General features: G+C 38.5%; 1 protein-coding gene across 2 annotated transcripts; it reads right to left on the minus strand.

The window, feature by feature from the left end:
• Positions 1-7,897: 7,897 nt before the first annotated feature.
• On the minus strand, positions 7,898-19,884 carry LOC117303248 (retinol dehydrogenase 14-like). Of its 2 annotated transcripts, XM_033787400.1 has the most exons (8): positions 19,631-19,884; positions 16,673-16,714; positions 15,158-15,324; positions 14,081-14,255; positions 13,339-13,461; positions 11,475-11,636; positions 9,532-9,693; positions 7,898-8,217 (listed from the first exon to the last, which is right to left on the minus strand). In XM_033787400.1, the coding sequence occupies exons 2-8, from the start codon at positions 16,704-16,706 to the stop codon at positions 8,090-8,092; spliced, it is 951 nt and encodes a 316-aa protein (XP_033643291.1). In that variant the 5' UTR covers positions 16,707-16,714; positions 19,631-19,884; the 3' UTR covers positions 7,898-8,089. The 2 variants fall into 2 exon arrangements, with proteins under 2 accessions (XP_033643291.1, XP_033643292.1); XM_033787401.1 differs by lacking the exon at positions 13,339-13,461.
• Between the last annotated feature and the right edge of the window lie 367 nt (positions 19,885-20,251).

Here is a 20,251-nt window from a genome sequence, read left to right on the forward strand (position 1 = left end):
GGACATTGTCAATTTTTGCTTGAAAAAGTCTACAAGGCTATAGCCTTGTGAATTTGTAATTTTTTGCTTGAAAAAGTCTACAAGGCTTATAGCCATGTGAACTTGTCAATTTTTGCTTGAAAAAGTCAACAAGGCTTATAGCCTTGTGAACTTTGTAATTTTTGCTTGAAAAAGTTTACAAGGCTATAGCCTCGGACATTGTCAATTTTTGCTTGAAAAAGTCTACAAGGCTATAGCCTTGTGAATTTGTAATTTTTGGCTTTTTAAAAGTCTACAAGGCTATAGCCTTGTAAATTTGTAATTTTTTGCTTGAACAAGTATACAAGGCTTGTGAACTTGTCAATTTTTGCTTGAAAAAGTCTACAAGGCTTATAGCCTTGTGAATTTGTAATTTTTGGCTTTTTAAAAGTCTACAATTTGAATTTGTCAATATTGGCTTGAAAAAGTCTACAAGGCTTATAGCCTTGTGAATTAGTAATTTTTGGCTTGAAAAAGTCTACAAGCCTTGTGAACTTGTCAATTTTTGCTTGAAAAAGTCTACAAGGCTTATAGCCTTGTGAATTTGTAATTTTTGGCTTGAAAAAGTCTACAAGGCTATAGCCTTGTGAATTTGTAATTTTTGGCTTTTTAAAAGTCTACAAGGCTGTAGCCTTGTGAATTTGTAATTTTTTGCTTGAAAAAGTCTACAAGGCTATAACCCTTGTGAATTTGGAATTTTTTGCTTGAAAAAGTCTACAAGGCTATATAGCCTTGTGAATTTGTAATTTTTTGATTGAAAAAGTCTACAAGGCTTAGTGAATTTGTAATTTTTGGCTTTTGAATTTGTAACTTTTGGCTTTTTAAAAGTCTACAATTTGTGAATTTGTAATTTTTTGCTTGAAAAGGTCTACAATGCTATAGCCTTGTGAACTTGTCAATTTTTGCTTAAAAAAGTCTACAAGGCTTATAGCCTTGTGAACTTGGCAATTTTTTGCTTGAAAAAGTCTACAAGGCTATAGCCTTGTGAATTTGTAATTTTTGGCTTTTTAAAAGTCTACAAGGCTGTAGCCTTGTGAATTTGTAATTTTTTGCTTGAAAAAGTCTACAAGGCTATAACCCTTGTGAATTTGGAATTTTTGCTTGAAAAAGTCAACAAGGCTTATAGCCTTGTGAACTTTGTAATTTTTGCTTGAAAAAGTTTACAAGGCTATAGCCTCGGACATTGTCAATTTTTGCTTGAAAAAGTCTACAAGGCTATAGCCTTGTGAATTTGTAATTTTTGGCTTTTTAAAAGTCTACAAGGCTATAGCCTTGTAAATTTGTAATTTTTTGCTTGAAAAAGTATACAAGGCTTGTGAACTTGTCAATTTTTGCTTGAAAAAGTCTACAAGGCTTATAGCCTTGTGAATTTGTAATTTTTGGCTTTTTAAAAGTCTACAAGCCTTGTGAATTTGTCAATTTTTGCTTGAAAAAAACTACAAGGCTATAGCCTTGTGAATTTGTAATTTTTTGCTTGAAAAAGTCTACAAGGCTTATAGCCATGTGAACTTGTCAATTTTTGCTTGAAAAAGTCAACAAGGCTTATAGCCTTGTGAACTTTGTAATTTTTGCTTGAAAAAGTTTACAAGGCTATAGCCTCGGACATTGTCAATTTTTGCTTGAAAAAGTCTACAAGGCTATAGCCTTGTGAATTTGTAATTTTTTGCTTGAAAAAGTCTACAAGGCTTATAGCCATGTGAACTTGTCAATTTTTGCTTGAAAAAGTCAACAAGGCTTATAGCCTTGTGAACTTTGTAATTTTTGCTTGAAAAAGTTTACAAGGCTATAGCCTCGGACATTGTCAATTTTTGCTTGAAAAAGTCTACAAGGCTATAGCCTTGTGAATTTGTAATTTTTGGCTTTTTAAAAGTCTACAAGGCTATAGCCTTGTAAATTTGTAATTTTTTGCTTGAACAAGTATACAAGGCTTGTGAACTTGTCAATTTTTGCTTGAAAAAGTCTACAAGGCTTATAGCCTTGTGAATTTGTAATTTTTGGCTTTTTAAAAGTCTACAATTTGAATTTGTCAATATTGGCTTGAAAAAGTCTACAAGGCTTATAGCCTTGTGAATTAGTAATTTTTGGCTTGAAAAAGTCTACAAGCCTTGTGAACTTGTCAATTTTTGCTTGAAAAAGTCTACAAGGCTTATAGCCTTGTGAATTTGTAATTTTTGGCTTGAAAAAGTCTACAAGGCTATAGCCTTGTGAATTTGTAATTTTTGGCTTTTTAAAAGTCTACAAGGCTGTAGCCTTGTGAATTTGTAATTTTTTGCTTGAAAAAGTCTACAAGGCTATAACCCTTGTGAATTTGGAATTTTTTGCTTGAAAAAGTCTACAAGGCTATATAGCCTTGTGAATTTGTAATTTTTTGATTGAAAAAGTCTACAAGGCTTAGTGAATTTGTAATTTTTGGCTTTTGAATTTGTAACTTTTGGCATTTTAAAAGTCTACAATTTGTGAATTTGTAATTTTTTGCTTGAAAAGGTCTACAATGCTATAGCCTTGTGAACTTGTCAATTTTTGCTTAAAAAAGTCTACAAGGCTTATAGCCTTGTGAACTTGGCAATTTTTGCTTGAAAAAGTCTACAAGGCTTATAGCCTTGTGAACTTGTCAATTTTTGGCTTGAAAAAGTCTACAAGGCTATGACCTTGTGAATTTGTAATTTTTGGCATGAAAAAGTCTACAAGGCTTATAGCCTTGTGAATTTGTAATTTTTTGCTTGTAAATTTGTAATTTTTTGATTGAAAAAGTCTACAAGGCTAATAGGCCTTGTGAATTTTTCAATTTTTGCTTGAAAAAGTCTACTTGTAATTTTTTGCTTGAATAGTCTACAAGGCCTTGTGATTTTTTCAATTTTTGCTTGGAAAAGTTACAAGGCAACTTGTCAATTTATGCAAACAAAAGTCTACTTGTAAATTTTTGTTTGAAAAAGTCTACAAGTCTATTGCCTTGTGAATTTTTCAATTTTTGAAATTTTTGTTTGAAAAAATCTACAAGGCTATTGTAGAACTTGTTAATTTTTGCTTGAAAAAGTCTACAAGGCTGTAGCCTTGTGAATTTTTGCTTGAAAAAGTCTACATAAATAGCCTTGTGAATTTGTCAATTTCTGCTCGAAAAAGTCTACAAGGCCAGGTGAACTTGTCAAAGTCTGTCAAAGTTTGCTTGAAAAAATCTACAAGGCCTTGTGAACTTGACGAATTTTTCTCGAAAAAATCTACAAGGCCTAAATGTGTAGGCCCACTTGTTAAATTTTGTTTTCAGTTTTTGGCTCAAATTAGTTATAAATATTGTTGGTAGGTAGCTTTTAAACTTAAATAAAGTTAAAGTAAATTTGTGCAAAGAGTTAGTCAGAGTGACGACCAAGCATTCAGGGGACTCAAAGTCTGATCGAAACCAGCGTGGTGATCACCCATTAGAACCCTTAAGGGACTTGCCAGTCCCGGTCCCTCCTTTACTCTCCCACACGGAATATCTTCATCCACACCTAATTTGGGGATAGACATGACGGACCCCAATCCATTACTGGTGCAAGCAGTAAAAGTCATGTCCCTCTTGGTACGGGCGGGATTCGAACCGGTGTACCAGCTCTGGATGGCACGCAATTGAACTATCCAGTGCACTGTGTCGCCACAGTGCCCGTTGGTGTTTGGAGATGATTTTTATACTACTTAAATAATTCACTCACTGCGTCCAAGCAAAAAAGAAAAACCACACACGCGGGAATTGAACCCGGGTCCCGTAGCTCCCAGTCCAATTCGTTCTTGGACTAGCTACGGCGCCAGTTAGATATAGCTATAGAAAATAAATATCTAAACAATAATATTAATAATACAACACAAAATTAAACACTCCAAAATAGACGGAATTTGAGGTCGTTGTGTGTGATTCGCGGAAACAGTGTTTTGAGTCAAAAGAAAATTACCAAAATAATCTCGAGAAAACGACTAAAAAGTAGGACTGGTCTCTGCTCTTAAGCATTTCGGTTATATATCACCAGCAGCAGGCGTGGTGGGTCAAGATCACTGTCTTGGGGAAGTGGGTTTCAGGGTGAATGTTTATAAAATTATTACAACTACTATACGCTGATAAAAGTGAGTAGAATTCAGAGATTTGGGTTAATGGGAATTTCTTTGGAATTTCTTGTTGTGTAGAAATGAATAAAATCACATGAGGTAAGTCCAGCGTTTATCGAATTTTGGGGAACAATCATGAGGGGAAAGTGTCCTTGTTAAATGTGGGTCAAAAGAAGAAAAAAAAACACAAGGGGTAAGTCCAACTATGCAATTGTGGGTATAAAATTGAAAAAACGAGAAGGGGCAAGTCCAACCGTTTTATACAATTTGAATCAAAAATTGAAAGAAAAAAAACCGACCAGGGGTAGTAGGTCCAGCCCTTTTATCAAATTGGGAGAAAGAAAATGAAACAACGAAAAAAAAGGGGTAGGCCTATTAGTCCAGCTGTTTTATCAAATTTGGGTCAAAGTTGAAAAAAACGACAAGGGTTAAGTCCAGACCTTTTATCACTATTTGGGTCGAAAATTGAAAAATTTACAAGGGGTAGTAAGCCCAGCCGTTTAATCAAATTGAGTTCGAGTCGGGCCGAGTGTACAAAAAACAAAATTAAGAGGGAAATTATGCCTTTTTGTCCCCCCCCCCCCCCCCAGCCGCAGTCAAAAAGTGTTCATATCGCCCAAATAAGCCATAATAAGGTATGGTAGACACATACACACCCAAACCAAACAGTGCACTCATAGTGTCCGCCATATCTAAAAAGGCTTATTGCAGAGACCAAGAAAGGAACAACAGTCAAAAGTCTGTATGACCAGCCATCATCTTTATTACGAAATTTTTCTTTAATTTGCACAATGTAGTTTTTCATATCCACTTCACATCAACATTTTAAAGGCACTAAACACAGTTGTTAATTGTCAAATGACAGGTTTTCTCACATGGTGTATCCCAACATCCATGTATGCATATATTGGCGTGTCATGACCGAGCGGTTAAGAGCACCGAATTCAAGCTCTGGTGTTTGATCAGCAGAGTGTGGGTTCGAATCCCGGTCGTCACACTTGCTACATAAAATTGGGCAGGTAGTGCTTTCTGCTCTACCGACCAGGTTTTGGACTGATGATACCCAAGCCTACATACCTATGGACTGTAAAAGGGGTAACCCTGTTTCAGCCCTAGGCCTCTGGACCAAAATAATTGTAGCCCACACCTTGAAGTGGCCTTCAGGCCTTGTGTGTCTGGCGACTTGCATTTAAAAAAAAATAATAATAAAGTGTCCAGTGTCTTTAATTTGCACATTGTAAATTTTTCTTAAAGGGAAGGTACACTATTGGTAATTGTCAAAGACCAGTGTTCTCACTTGGTGTATCTCAACATATGCATACAAATAACAAACCTGTGAAAATTTGATTTCATTTGGTCATCGTAGTTTGGAGAAAATGATGACAGAAACAACACCCTTGTTGGACGAATCTGTGTGCTTTCAGATAGGAATAAAAGACTTCTAGCTAGAAGTTTTTTATTATTTTAGTGAGAAATTACCTCTTTCTCAAAACTACGTTACTTCAGAGGGAAGCGTTTCCCACAATGTTTTATACTATCAACAGCTCTCCAATGCTAGTTACCAAGTCAGTTTTTAAGTTATTATTTGTTTTGAGTAATTACCAAACGTGTACCTTCCCTTTAACCACTTCACATCAATACTTTAAAACGTTATATTTTTAACCGCTATGTACCTCTGCACTGTATATATATTTTTTTTTTGATCTCTTTGAGCTTTTGGAGCAATCATTTTATGTACAAATATCATTGTTGCAACGAAATCCAGGCTTAACAAAGGAGGGACAATAAAAGTGATCAGAGTATAAGTTCTAGTACCTTCTCTTTGTACAGGTGAAATAAAGCATAGCCTGGTACATGCATGCTTGGATGCACTTTACACAATTTAAATGTAAAGCTGTCCAGCCAAAGGCAACCAAAAACAGGTTGCTCAAGAGTTGTTCGGTGCATAAGTTCCCCCCCCCCCCCCGCCATATTTTGAAAAGTTTTGTTTAGTATGTAGTTCCACATGAGGTAATTGAAGTACACAATTTTTACACAAACAAAATCTATTCTTGAAAATTATTACACAAGTCTGCACATAATAGAATTACATACTTCATTGCTTGTTAAATAATATAGGATTTGAGGCATTGCTTGGTGAGGTATCAATGTATACTTGGTTTGCATTAACACCATGTGTGTATCTACTTGCCAGGTAGAGTTGTTCTTAGAGAACTGTCTTACTTTATTCTACTGCCGCGGAGTAGATAATCGTCTCCTGACGATGACTAGAGCAAGCTAGTCGAAACGTTGAGACCAATTTCAGAACTGATGCGGCAGTACAGTTAATTACAGTTAATCCTATAAGCTAAAGTAGTAGTCCAGTCTATTTTCTATACCATCCGCCCTGGTAATAGTTAAAAAGCAGGACAGTTCTTTTCAGAACTAATAAGTCTCCCGAACCTCCGATTATCTACTCCACGGCAGTAGAATAAAGCAAGACAGCTCTCTAAGAACAAATCTACCTGGCAAGTAGATACACACATGGTGTTACCGGAAACCAAATATACATTGTTAAATAATGCCTTCTCTTTGTACAGGTGAAATGAAGCAAAGCCTGGTAGGTGCATGCTTGGATGCACACTACACAATTTAAATGTATTAAAGCTGTCCAGCCAAAGGCCAATAAGACAGGTTGCACATGAGTTGTTCGATGCATTAGTCCCCCCCTCCCCCTCCACCAATTTGGAAAAGTGTTGTGCAATGTGTGTCGTAATTGAATAACACAATTGTTACATCTTTGAAAATTTGGGATCAGTTGATCTTCGAAGCTGCAAGGATATAATGAAGAAGAACAAACCACCCTTGTAGCACAATTGTGTGCTTTCAGATGCCTAATAAAAGGCTTCAGGCCTGAACTCATTTAGCATTTGAGTGAGAAATTACCTCTTTCTCCAAAACTACGCTACCTCAAAGGGAGCTGTTTCTCACAATTTGGAAAAGTATTGTGCAATGTTTTTGTATGTCGTTCCCGCATGAGGTCGAAGTACACAATTGTTACACAAACAAAATCTATTCTTGAAAATTATTACACAAGTCTGGACATAACACAATTGCAAACTTCATTGCTTGCTAAATAATGCCATGTGTTAACTCTGTCTCACCCCAAAAATAGTGCTTAAAACAGCAGCAAATTTACATTTTACTTCACCGCTGGCAAATTATTTAAATATTTACATCACAACACATAGTTACATTTTTAAGTTGTTATAATTACAAATCCTCAAATTTATTTTAGTACTGTCATAGTGTTTCATAATTTTACAATAAGTTTATACAATGAATACTTTTCTCCAATTCAAAGTCAATAATAGAAATCAAGTGCCCAAAAAGCTAACACAGGGCTTTTGGTTTGTGGAACATCAAGGACAAAATTTCATGATTTCATACCGAAAATCACATGTCATATTAAATATGTTAAAGACACTGGACACCATTTGTAATTGTCAAAGACCAGTCTCCTCACTTGGTGTATCTCAACATTTGCATAAAATAAACCTGTGAAAATTTGAGCTAAATTGGTCGTTGGTGTTGCGAGATAATAATGAAAGAAAAAACACCCTTGTCACAAGAATTTGTGTGCTTTCAGATGCTTGATTTCGAGACCTCAAAAAAAACAAACTAATTCTAAGGTTTTGAAATCAAATTTTGGGAAAATTACTTTTTTCTCAAAAGCTATGTTGCTTCAGAGGGAGCCATTTCTCACAATGTTTTATACTATCAACAGCTCCCCATTACTTGTCCACTGCCTTTAAAGGCACTTGACACTGGTGGCAGTTACTTACATGATAGTATAAAACACTGTGAGAAACGGCTCCCTCCCAACCAGTGAGAACAATGGTCTTTGCAACTACCAAAGGTATCCAGTGCCTTTAAATGTATAAACAACAAAAGTCTAAATGTATTTACAAAAAAATACCTGGGTTGACATCATTTTGTTTCTGTTGTAACTCTCAAACTACTTGGTCTCCTGATGCTGCACCAACTCTAAACTGACCTGCCATAATTTCTTGGCCACTTCTTCATCGTTGGATTCCGTAGAGCTTTCGGCCTCTTTCAAGTCTCGGAAGTACCCGCTGGTTTTTCCTGAAAATAGAAAGTAACAACTAGTTTCAATTGTATTTATTCCTTTTTAAATAACTAACCAACTGTCTCAGGTGTTTTTTCTGGCTGTAGTCGATTAGCTTGCCCGGGTTGACCATGAGCATAATTCGATGTATCTGTTTACCACCGATTTTCTCTGCTTACGATCACCATTCCCCGCTTCACTGTAAGCAAGCGTTGAATTTCTGTAGTGCTGAATTTCTGTTGTAGCTACTCTTGCTGTGGCTGCTGAATGTGCCGAAGTATCTTGTAAACCCTTATAAGTTGCCATATGGTTGGGTCTCAGAATTCATAACTTCAATAACCTATCTTTCTGTAAAATGGACATACAAGCGCCTTTAGTATCTTATTGGTATACATGCGCTATAAGACTTAATATTATTATTATTATCATTATTATTAATATTGGTATTACCTTTATTATAGCTAATAATGTGGAGTTCGCACGCTCACAAGCAGAAATTCCATGCAGTACGCTTGATGTAAGCACGGAATACCCTGCTTCCCTATGCGCCTATTTGTTGCTTACGGTAAGCAGAACCATAAAATTGAGCCCTGATTTGTTTACAGGGTTGGCCCCCCCGACATAAGCTAATCCAACACCACTAAATTTCCCCAGCATTCCCACCAATGCATCTTGGGACAGCCGACCGGTAATACTTTCATTGTGTGCATTACTTTACCAGGCCTCTAATTACCAGGCAATCTCGGAAGTCTAGTTGGTAAGACACAGCTCTAGAGTTGCAAGATTCCTGGGGTCGAAATCCAGCCCGAGTAATAAGCCTATGAATTGTTTTCACAGGACTCGGGAAAGAACTGAGTATACAGTGCTAACACACATCGATGTTTGGGTAAAAACCAAATACTCTTTATCCCCGATGCAAATTTTCGAACTGCCTCTAGCTACCGGGCAACCTCGGTAGTCTAGTTGGTAAGACACAGCTCTAGAATTGCAAGATTCCTGGGTTCGAAATCCAGCCCGAGTAATAAGCCTATGAATTGTTTTCACAGGACTCGGGAAAGAACTGAGTATACAGTGTTAACACACATCGATGTTTGGGTAAAAACCAAATACTCTTTATCCCCGATGCAAATTTTCGAACTGCCTCTAGCTACCGGCCAATCTCGGTAGTCTACAGTTGGTAAGACACTGCTCTAGAATTGAAAGGGTCGTGGGTTCGAGTAATATGCCTGTGAAATTTGTTCACAGGACTCGGGAAAGTACTGAGTATACAGTGCTCACACACATCGGTGTATGAATAAAAACCCAAATTAATATTTTCAAATTGTTTGTACCTTTCAAGTTTGGGTCGGTACCGGCTTGGTAGATTGCCTCCCCTCCTTGGTCCTCCGTCCTCGTTACTCCTTTCCACCTCAACAGAGGAACCAGAAAGGTTCCGATCATAAACCGAGAAACTGCTCCTTCATTTCGGCCGAGCCCAGTTGTGGGAATAAATCCTGCAGATGCAATGAGAAAGAAAAAAACCCACTAAATCATAAGATAATTGGTTACAATATAATTCAAATTTGCATCGGGGGTAGAATACTAATTTTGGTTTTACACATAACACCAATGTGTATTAGCGTTGTATACTCAGTACATCACGAGTCCTGTAAAAAAATATCACAGGTATAATACTCGAGTGGGATTCAAACCCACGACCTGAACCATTCTAGAGCAGTGTCTTACCAACTAGACTACCGAGGTTGCCCGGTAGCTAGAGGCAGTTCAAATCCTATGTTTTGGCAGCGGGTACTGCAACGATTTTATAGATGTTAAATTTGTATAGATGTTAAATTTGCATTGGGGATAAAGAATATTAATTTTTGGTTTTACCCATGTACACCAATGTATGTTAGCACTGTATACTCAGTACTTTCCCGAATCCTGTGAAAGAATTCACAGGTATATTTTGTTCACAGAACTCTGGAAAGTACAGAGTATACAGTGCTATAAACACACATTGGTGTATATGGGTAAAACAAAAGTTAATATAATTGGCAACAACATGAAAACGTAATACTATTTGGTTTGAACCCTATACACCGATGCGTGATAGCACTGTATTGACCCCTTGCACGCACGTCACACGCGGCGACTGTGCCACGCTTACCATTTTGGTTGGCAATGGGTTTACGTGTCAACGCTGCGTCGCCTAAAATGCGCACTTCACTGATTAACACACAATGACATTGCCCACCAATATGGCGCGTCAACGAATATTCGATGATGATGTCAGGTGAATTGGGTCAATACTCAGTACTTTCCCCCCCGAGTTCTGTGAACAAAATCACAGGCATATTACTCGCGAGGGATTCAAACCCACAACTTTTGCCATTCTAGAGAAAACGTCTAGCTCAGATGTCATTGGCTTGAATCCCACCCGAGAGAGTACATTTCTGTCAGATTCATCATATTTTGTTTCCTTCTGAACGTTTAGAGACTTTCTCATAAAGGTGTTAGGCGCTTATAAAAACATTTGTTATTATTGTTATTATCTCATCTTATCACAGCATGCAAACAAAATATCATGTTTTCCTTTACACTGTCAACTCCTCGAGTCGGGCTACGTCCCGTAGCCTTAGATCTCGAGGGTCTTTCTCAGGATCCTAGCTGTTCCCAAAAGCGTTGTCTTCTGCAACAGATCTATCCTCACATTTGTCCCTATTTCGATGATACGTTCCCCAGTGCTTTCGGAATGGTGCTGAGCGCTCCAACCACCACAGACCTGTACCTGTACTACTTTCACTTTCACTTTGTCCATCTACTTTGAAGCTACCTTTAAATCTCCCATGCAGCTACATGTATGTTTATGAGAGAACACATCTTCTTTGCCTTATCTAAGGGTGCGTTCGTTTAGCTTCCCTGGGTCAACCCTGGTTTGCCCCCGGTACGCTCAAATAGCTTTGACTTCATTCCAGGGGCTCACCAGTGCCCTGCTTGTGGAGTGGTTCACTTGGTGTTAACCGAGGTGCATGACGTCACCAAAAGAGGGTGAGTGATCGTTTGATTAGCTCTCGTCGGGGGGCTCACCAGAGTGAGCATCGCAGGGAAGCTTGTCAAACGCACCCTAAGACTACAACATCCAGACACTTTTGTTCTATAACACGATCAGTCTGAATGCTTAAGTCCCAGAGGATCTTGACCTGGTCGGTCCATCCACATTCCAAAAACACCCAACAACCTGAACTATGAGTAATTTTTGTTTTAAAAAGCTCAAGACAAACACCATGATTACCTGGACAGATTGAGTTGACCGTTACCCCTGTCCCTTCCAGTCTCCTCGCTAGCTCCTTAGCGAAGAGTAAGTTAGCCAGCTTGGAGTTCTTGTAAGCTAGCTGACCGTCAAACTTCCCCTCCAGTAGCTGTAAGTTCTCAAAATTCATGTGTGCGCCAGGGCCTGTGTGATAGAGAAGACATAGTAACGGTGACTAGAGCAAGCTAGTCGAAACGTTGAGACCAACTTAAGAACTCACTCTGCGGCAGTGCAGTTAATAACGATCCTATAAGCTAAAGTAGTCTTAGCCAATTTTTCATACCTTTCGCCTAGGTAGTAGTCAAAAAGCAGGACAGTTCTTTTCAGAACTGAGAAGTCTCTCAAACAATCCGATAAATCTACTCCACAGTAGTAGAATATAAAGAAAGACAGTTCTCTAAATAACAAACTCTACCTGGCAAGTAGATACACACATGGTTTTACCGCAAACCAAATGTATACAGTTCATAGCACTTTTTACAATAACCGTATCAATGTGCTTTACAAAGTGCCCGAGGCGCAATTTCAGAAAGCTATTAAGTAGAAAATACTGCTTGACAAATTTCATTGCCAAGCAAAAATTGAGTGGAAGGGGACACCGGTCAAATCAATGTATATGTAAACTTAATATTATTTTGGCTGGTAACCCGTTTCTGTTACGCAATACCTTTCTGTGCTTAGCAAGTTTTTGTGCTTACAGCCTTTATAAAAATGGGCCCTGGTTAGTGCTGGGCGAATAGTGAAATTTTGATATTCGGATACCGCTGGCCAACTATCCGAAATTAACCAGATATTCGAATAGGTTTTTTCAAAAAATAAAAATTAAAAAAATTAAATAAAAAAATGGGCGGATTGATATTAGTTTTAGACAGTGTCACTCGGTTCATTCATAAAAATAACCGGATCTAATTTAAAGATGGCGATTTGCTTTTTCTTTTGATCGTGATTGACTCTACGTGAAGGAAAACTTTCGTAATCTTTGAACAAATTACGTCAGAAATGTCATTGTTTAACTCTTCACGGAGGTGAGCATAGTTAAATACTTAATTTATGCTGTTTTATGCTGTCTTAATAGAAGTTTCATAAGGATTCAGACAAAACATTCCTATCAGTTGTCGCCCGACGTCCGCGGATATTCGGATATAAAAAGAATATCCGGTTACTTGGTTGTAATTACAGAACTATCCGGTTTATAAATAGGTATTCGCGCCCTATGCGGATATCCGGTTAAGAAAAAAAAGGCATTCGAGGTCCGGATATTCGAATAATTCGCCCAGGCCTAGCCCTGGTCATGTGGCCAATAACTTTCCTTTCATCTCTCTCAGCTCCCTGGAGAGTATACATCCCTGGGCTTACCGTAGTGCTCAAAAGGCTTTTTCGTACACACTATCAACCTCTACCCTCGCAGGTCTCACGACCGAGGTTCTGCAACTCAGGGCGAGTACCTACTCACATTTTTCTCACACGATAACATCAAATCCCAGAACTGACTACGAGAGCCTGTGTTGTCTTTCCTTTGTCAAGTCAGTGTTTAATTGTGGCAACAGTATTTTCGAAGGAAAACAATTACGCCTGGTTCACATTCCTGCGAATGCGAAGCGAGCATTGACGTCACAGGGTTGTTTTTGCAGGTAATGTTTCTCAGGATTGGCATGTTGAACTGTTGCAAATTTGTGACGTCAAAATTCATATCCCATTCACATTCAAAGGAAGCATGAACCAGGTTAATCTCAATAAGCTCTATAAAGCTCAAACAAATAATACTGCTGGTGGGCATGGAATTTTTTTTTCAGAAAACCGACATAAATTGGTAAAAAAGGGAAAATATGTGTGAGGCGTACTGTACCTCCCATGCCTTTAGCTTCAGGATCGTGTAATGAAGAAGTTGTCACGACAACTCGCACCTCACCACACTCTGATGCCGTCTTCTTGAGGTCATCCATCAGGAGCAAGGTCATCAAGAAATGACCTGTAAGGTCACAGGTCAAAGATCAGGTGTAAAAACATATTATTTACCCAGTTTGTCTTAAAGGGACACGTTGCCTTGGATTTGAGTGAGTTGGTCTATAAAAAGCATTTGAAACTTTTTATTATAAATAAAAGTTTGTGTTGTTAGAAAGATGTTCTAAAAGTAGAGTATAATGATCAACACAAATAAGCTGGAACTTGCTTTGTTATCCTTTTACTTTGCGAACTAACAGGGTTGGCCATTTTGTGGAGTCAAAATTAACCCATTTCTGGTTCAAAGAACTCAAAATACTTATCGTGGAAGAGTGGTGGTTTTGTTTCTGGTTCACATAGCAAGTGCCCATACCGTGGAAGAGTAGGGTTTAACCCCTGCGTTTCTGGTTCACGTAGCAAGCACCCCTGTTTTACAGGTTTCCTCAGGCTTGCGAGCTACAGTAATTAACTTCACTTATGAGGCATCCTTGGATCATTACCATCCCTCCATGCCCCTGATCATTGCCTTGGTGCCCTTTTTACAATTTCCTCATTGATGGGCCCTTTACCAAGGAAAAAATGCCTTGGTGCCCCTGCCCTTTCAAAAACGAAGCAAACAGGCCTGAGATGTATAAACAACTTCTTACCCAAATGATTGATTCCGAATGTGACCTCAAAACCATCCTCGGTCTTAAACGGCCCTTTGCCGTTCGAGAAACCTGATGTCATCCCAGCATTATTACACAGAACATGGAGAGGCTTTTTCAATTCATGGAAATTATCCACAAACTCCCGCACTGATTTCAAAGAGCCGAGATCAAGCTGTGAAGGCAGGATCCCAATAATTAAAGATAGAAAAGGAAAAAATGGGAAATTAAACTTCACAAATAATACAAAAAAGTTGAGCTAAAACCAACGGTTCTTTTCAGAACGAACCACCCCAACTCATTTAGAGTTTATCATGACATGGTGTTACTGCAGACTTAATAATAATAAAATAATAACAAAAAACATTTATATAGCGCCAAATCCATTAAAAATGCTCCCAGGCGCTTTACAACAAGAACATTTTAACCACAAAAACAAAATAATTAAAAGGTCCAAAATAAGATCCATAATAATAATAATAATAATAATAATAAAGATACATGTACAAGTAAAAAGATGAATATATAATCAATCAAACACATTTAGTAAAAGCCACTGAAAATTTTTTGATCCAGTAAAAAACACAACAATAATTATGACTTTACACTATCTTGTTTCCACCATGCAAAGTTTCAAATCCTACTTATTCATAAATAATGTGGAATAACCACTTCACATTGTATGGCGTGTTTATCAACAATTTGTTTTGGACAGATTTACGGCGGATGGTTTTGAACCCTTAGAACAATTTTGGATTTTCTTAAAAGTTTTTGAAGGCTGATGTTTATATCACCCAGACTTTCCTGTGTGTGTCATGCACAGGCAGTCACCTACCATGATATGCTTCGTTTCACACAAAGAGCGACAGAGTAGGGGACAACCACTGTGTTTCTGGTTCACTCAGTTAGCAAGCATTCTTATTGTGGGAGAGTAGGGGCTAACTTCATTTTTGGCTATTAAAGTTACCTCTACACTATTAATCGCTAACCCCTAGCGAAATACATCTAGCTTTATCACCCATCATTTTAGTTTGGTAAACCAGTTTTCTCACTTCAAATAGAAAGAACTTTACCCACCTTCAGAAAACTGACTTTGGCCGTTGGATTGGCCTTCTGAACTTCTCCGACAGCCTCCTGACCTTTGACCTCATCTCTGCAGGCCATGATGACCTCATACCGAGCTGCTGCATATTTATGAGCGGCGATCAGTCCAATGCCTCTGTTGGCACCAGTGATGAGACACACTAAACATGGGCAGAGAATTACAAGAAAGGGTCATACTTTTGTATATTACAACCGTTAATAAACAAAACGTGCTGTTTTGCATGGATGCCAAAAAGCATTCAATCGTGTCAACAGACGTTCTGACCATGGAGGAAGGAAGAGAAGGAGTACGAACGAGGGGACTTCAAAAGTCGAACCTGTGGTACCGTGGTCGTTTAAAGACACCTCGTAATCACCCACATACCTTACACAAACAATGGGCGACCTGGCATCTGTGAGTTTGCGCGTGCGCACTTGGTTCTTCATGCAACTATGGCGTCGTATGTCGTATGGATATAATACAGAAAAAACTACTTTTTTGAGACCCGATAAAAATTGTTGGCGCTTTCGCTTACCAAAACGAAAAAACACAATTGAAAACAAACCACCCTCGTGTGCTAATACCCAAGTTTTGAACCACTGCCAGTGACCGGAAAGTCACAAAAAATGTAAAAATATGTTATGATATTTCCATGAAAACACCACAAACGGTAAATGAAGAAGTCAATCACAACTCACCTTCTACAACACCGATTCTCATGTGAAAAAAAACGAAAGAACCGGAAAATAATAACGCAATCGTTTGTACCATGTGCGCATCCATGAAAGACAACAAATGCGAAAACTGTGTATTTTCGCAATTCTTGTCTCCAATGATTCATCTTAACACGCAGGCAACAGTGCAGAGTGGCGGTACCACACGTTCTGTACAAAGAGATCTAATCCCGCTCGTTAATCGGTCGTCCAGCTGGAGGTCTCCTATCTTTTTCCACTTGTCAGACAGGGGCATTGTCAGGGTTTTCTTTTGTTACTCTGTGGTTAGTCTCTTAGTTCGAACTCCTTCTCTTCCTTCCTCCATGTTCTGACAAGTACAAAAATTTTTGCAAACTTCCAATCTGTTAAGAAATTCTCGATTGGTTACTTTGTTTCCAACAAATTCAAAACTATTTTTGAACAGCTGTGTGACATGTTACAAACTTGGGCTATCTGTTTTTATTTTTCATTTATGGTTCTCTATAGTTTTCCAACTGCGGTTGGCAAAAAACTCGGGGCTGTGATGTTGCAATAAAAAACGAAAGGTCTTCAAGGCCAGAGTGTGGGTCTGCGCCTGACCTCACCAAAAGTGGATGGACTCAACGCCCTTCATGAAAACACTGTGACAGCGAGTTTATAAATGCTGTCATGGCTGTAGACACTACATGTATAATCAACAGAAATTTTCACAGGCGACTTTTATTGTGTCTTCCTTGATAATATTGTCTGTAAAACAACATTACGTTACAAAAAAAACCACCCTGATAATTCTATGTTAGGGACATTGTTCTATACCTTTGTCATTGACGTCTTTCTGTCCTTCAGCCATTTTACAACCTGGTTGGGGTTAAAACAAAAAACAAGGGTTAGAGGTACATATGTAAACTTTGCAGTCATCCTTTCTGACCATAAACACAAATCTAATACTTTGCTCCAGCTGACATGAAAGTCAATCTGAGATGCATTTTGGGCATGCTCACATGTCCATCAGCATAGGATGATGTTTACAACAAAAGCGCGGATCTGCATTTTAATTTCTGGAATATATAAAGTGCCACCACGGTTTATCGGTTATACATGAACAAAATGTCAGCTTCTTATAGGTATAAATATGAACAAACATAAGTTGATATTTAATTCACTTTGTAGGAAGTTTTATACCCGGGAATCAGTACCACAATGTAGGCTACAGATAGCACTGCTGGGGCTAACAGCACAATGACTAGAATAAATATTGTTGTCGAGTTACTGGATCACAATTTCTTTGTTTGTGCAATTCATAATCATAGACCTTAAACCAATGTTTGTATGAGAGGGATTGGCTGCTGCCAGCTTGGTGTTTGTATCCCTTGTGGGAGTTTGCTTGCTGAGTCCCCTTGATGGGAAGATCATATAAGTAAACAAACTTAAAAACAACGCTGAGTATAGGGTCTAGCCTATCCAGCGTCCCACCATGGAGGTAGAAATGGTGGGTGCGAAATGGTCCAACCTAACAGGGCAATGAATTACAATCATGTCGACACAAATGGGATAGTACGTAGTAGGCCTACCCCAGCAAAATATGTTCCCATACGAGATTCATACGTAATGCCCTATTATGGGACATTATGCTATCCAATTTTAGTGGACAATAAATCAACTCTTTTGGAAATCCGCCAAGGCTGAGTGGATCAACAAAATTATTCATGTATAATTATGGGGTCTTTATTGCTGAAGTGAAGCTTCTACGCCAGGGCCCATCTTCATAGAGCTGCTAAGCACAAAAATTAGCTTAGCACGGAATTTCTTCCTTGATAAAAACAGGATTGCCAACCAAATTCCCATTTGTTGCATATTGCTTGTTACTGGTATTAAGTTGTTGTTTGCTTATCTTGAAACTCACATGGAAATTTGGTTGGTAATCCTGTTTTTATCAAGGCAAAAATTTCAAGCTAAGCAAATTTTTGTGCTTAGCAGCTCTATGAAATTGGGCCCTGGTTTCCAAATTGTTTGTGTATGGGGCCATGCAATAAGTTGAACGGACTTATGACTGAATCTCTGCGACATCCTTATCTTTAGCTGTGTCACGGATAAATGCACAGTGGATAATATTTTGATTGATTGATTCTATAGGGGAAATCTGTACTGGAGGCAGAAAGTATTTTGGCACAATGTATTTTGCTCACACAAAAAATAGACCGATCCATTAGGCTCTGCCCACAGCACACGTGGAGCAAGAACACAGAAGCCTCTCCAATGCCATTCCGCACAGCTCTGCTGCACGCGCCAATATACGCGTACACATGTCTGTCAAACTTAATTTTTTTAAAGTTGTGATTGGTGAATACGCAATGGCGCAGAGCTTTATGGATAGGTCTATAGACCTTATGCACATGACGTCATTGCAGTACGGCGCCCTCACCTAGAGGTCAAAAGGAGGTTGTTCATTGGCCAATACTGTGCGCTGCGCGTACAAATCTGTGCGTCTCGATTGTTTCGTCACCGTTTTTCCTCTAAGATGGCGGCTGGATGACGTCAATGCACAAGGTCCACTCTGATATGCCCACATAGGCCTAATGGACGTAAAGTCGTTGGTCCCGTGTGTTGTGTAAAACGCATACGTAAAAGAACCCAGTGCACTTTAATATCGAAAAGAGAAGACCATAAAAATAGACCATTTCTACCTTCATGATTAAGTAACCCCAGTAAAAGTGCCCCAGTAACTGGATCTACTATAAACTAAAAGTATCCTGGTGTCATGTGTTGTCAGTAGGATAACAGGAAAATTTTTCACAATCAAAAACTAAATGGTTTTTTTTTTCAAATCATCTATCAAATTTTTTAACAATAACACTTACAGTCGTGTGTTGAAATTTTTTAAGTTTTGGTTTTACGATGCGAGAGACAGTCCGCCATTAACAGTGCTTTTAAATGCAAGCACGGCATTGGAGCAACGTCATATGTTTTCACACCTTTCATTGGTTGGTATTTTATTGAATATTCAGAAGCTAGTAGGGCCTATCTATGGCATGCAAAATAAATCAAAAATATTATTCAATTACTACTAAACAAATTACGGAAAAGTTTCCGCATGGCGCCACCACTTTTCCATTCGATATGAAATAATATAGTATCTAATTTACCTCATTGATATATCCCTTTTTGTAAAAATGAGTGAAAAAGTGGTGGCGCCACACGGAAAGTTACCCCAAATTACTTACATTTTTGTCCTAAGGCATTATGGCTACCGCTATATTAGAATCCAGAGATATCATAAGGCTACTTCCTAGAAACTATAAGGCTCCCCTGTGAGCCTTATAGGGGACTAGTATTTTGGGCCTGTTAAAAATGATAAATTCTTACCGTAAGAATTGATCATTTTTAACAATTTTTGAGATTGCGGGGTGGATTCTCTGGTCGCCCCCCCCCCCCGGCACATTGAGATCTCAAAGGACACATAGAGCCTAATTTTGGCGAGATTAAAACAAAAAAAAGAGAGATTTCTGATTTAAAAATGAATTGAACCATGGGTGGTTAAACGCGTGACAGATGTTCGTCTATGAGGTTACGAGAGACGATAGCCGGACGAAACCGAAATAGTTCTAGTAGGAGTACCTCCATCCATGCCAGCACATAACGCAATAGCCTACATTGTTGGGCTGTAATGGCGGTCTTTTAACATCGGTCTTATCACAGGAATGGCGACTATTAATATGATAAAGATAGCCATGCACAGCCCAACAAGGTGGGCTATCTAAACGCAATACATACCCCCCAAAACTGTCTGCTGAGTGAGTGGTGTTTCCGATGTCCAGCCAAGTTTACCTTCCTTCGTTGATCGAAAATGTTTACTTTGCTACGCAAACTGAACGTACAATTTCACAGCATTCCGTCCAGAGGTATGACCATACGACAGCCTGACAAATAATATTATATCACAACTCTATTTTTGTAATAATGACTTATTTGCACGAGTGCGGCAGCTCTATTTTAGCACAAAACTCCAGCTGACGATAAAGAGGACTCAACTTATGTAACGGGGGTTGCGTTTTTTTTTGTTGGTGTGTGTGTGTTCCGAGGTCGAGCGCCCTCTTTGGTGAATAAGTGCAAGTCTTCACCTGTTCCTCGTGAAACTTTTTCGAAACTATTGACCACTCACGTTGCCGAAGAACTTCCTGACGTAAGGCTATTCTCAACGTCCGCAATGTTCCACCGTGCATTACTAAGGAACCGATAAATCATGATCATCCTAGAATTTGATTTTTTTTAAAGGATCCTGATGTGTTTTTGGAGCCTGCAAATGTTCCTCCCTGCCTAATAAGCGAGCCGATAAATCCTGACCATGTTAGTATTATCTGGTTCAAGTTCTTGTATCCTAGCCCTTTTCTGTAACTT

This window comes from Asterias rubens, chromosome 19, assembly GCF_902459465.1.
Source record: "Asterias rubens chromosome 19, eAstRub1.3, whole genome shotgun sequence".
Lineage (NCBI taxonomy): Eukaryota > Metazoa > Echinodermata > Asteroidea > Forcipulatida > Asteriidae > Asterias > Asterias rubens.

Excerpts from the sequence above, each read along its gene's own strand:
- LOC117303248 (XM_033787400.1), bottom strand. The coding sequence starts at position 16,706 with ATGGCTGAAGGACAGAAAGACGTCAATGACAAAG. Across the intron at positions 13,462-14,080 it reads ATTCGGAATCAATCATTTGG|GTCATTTCTTGATGACCTTG; the intron begins GTAAGAAGTTGT and ends GTGACCTTACAG. Across the intron at positions 8,218-9,531 it reads TACCGACCCAAACTTGAAAG|GAAAAACCAGCGGGTACTTC; the intron begins GTACAAACAATT and ends TTCTATTTTCAG.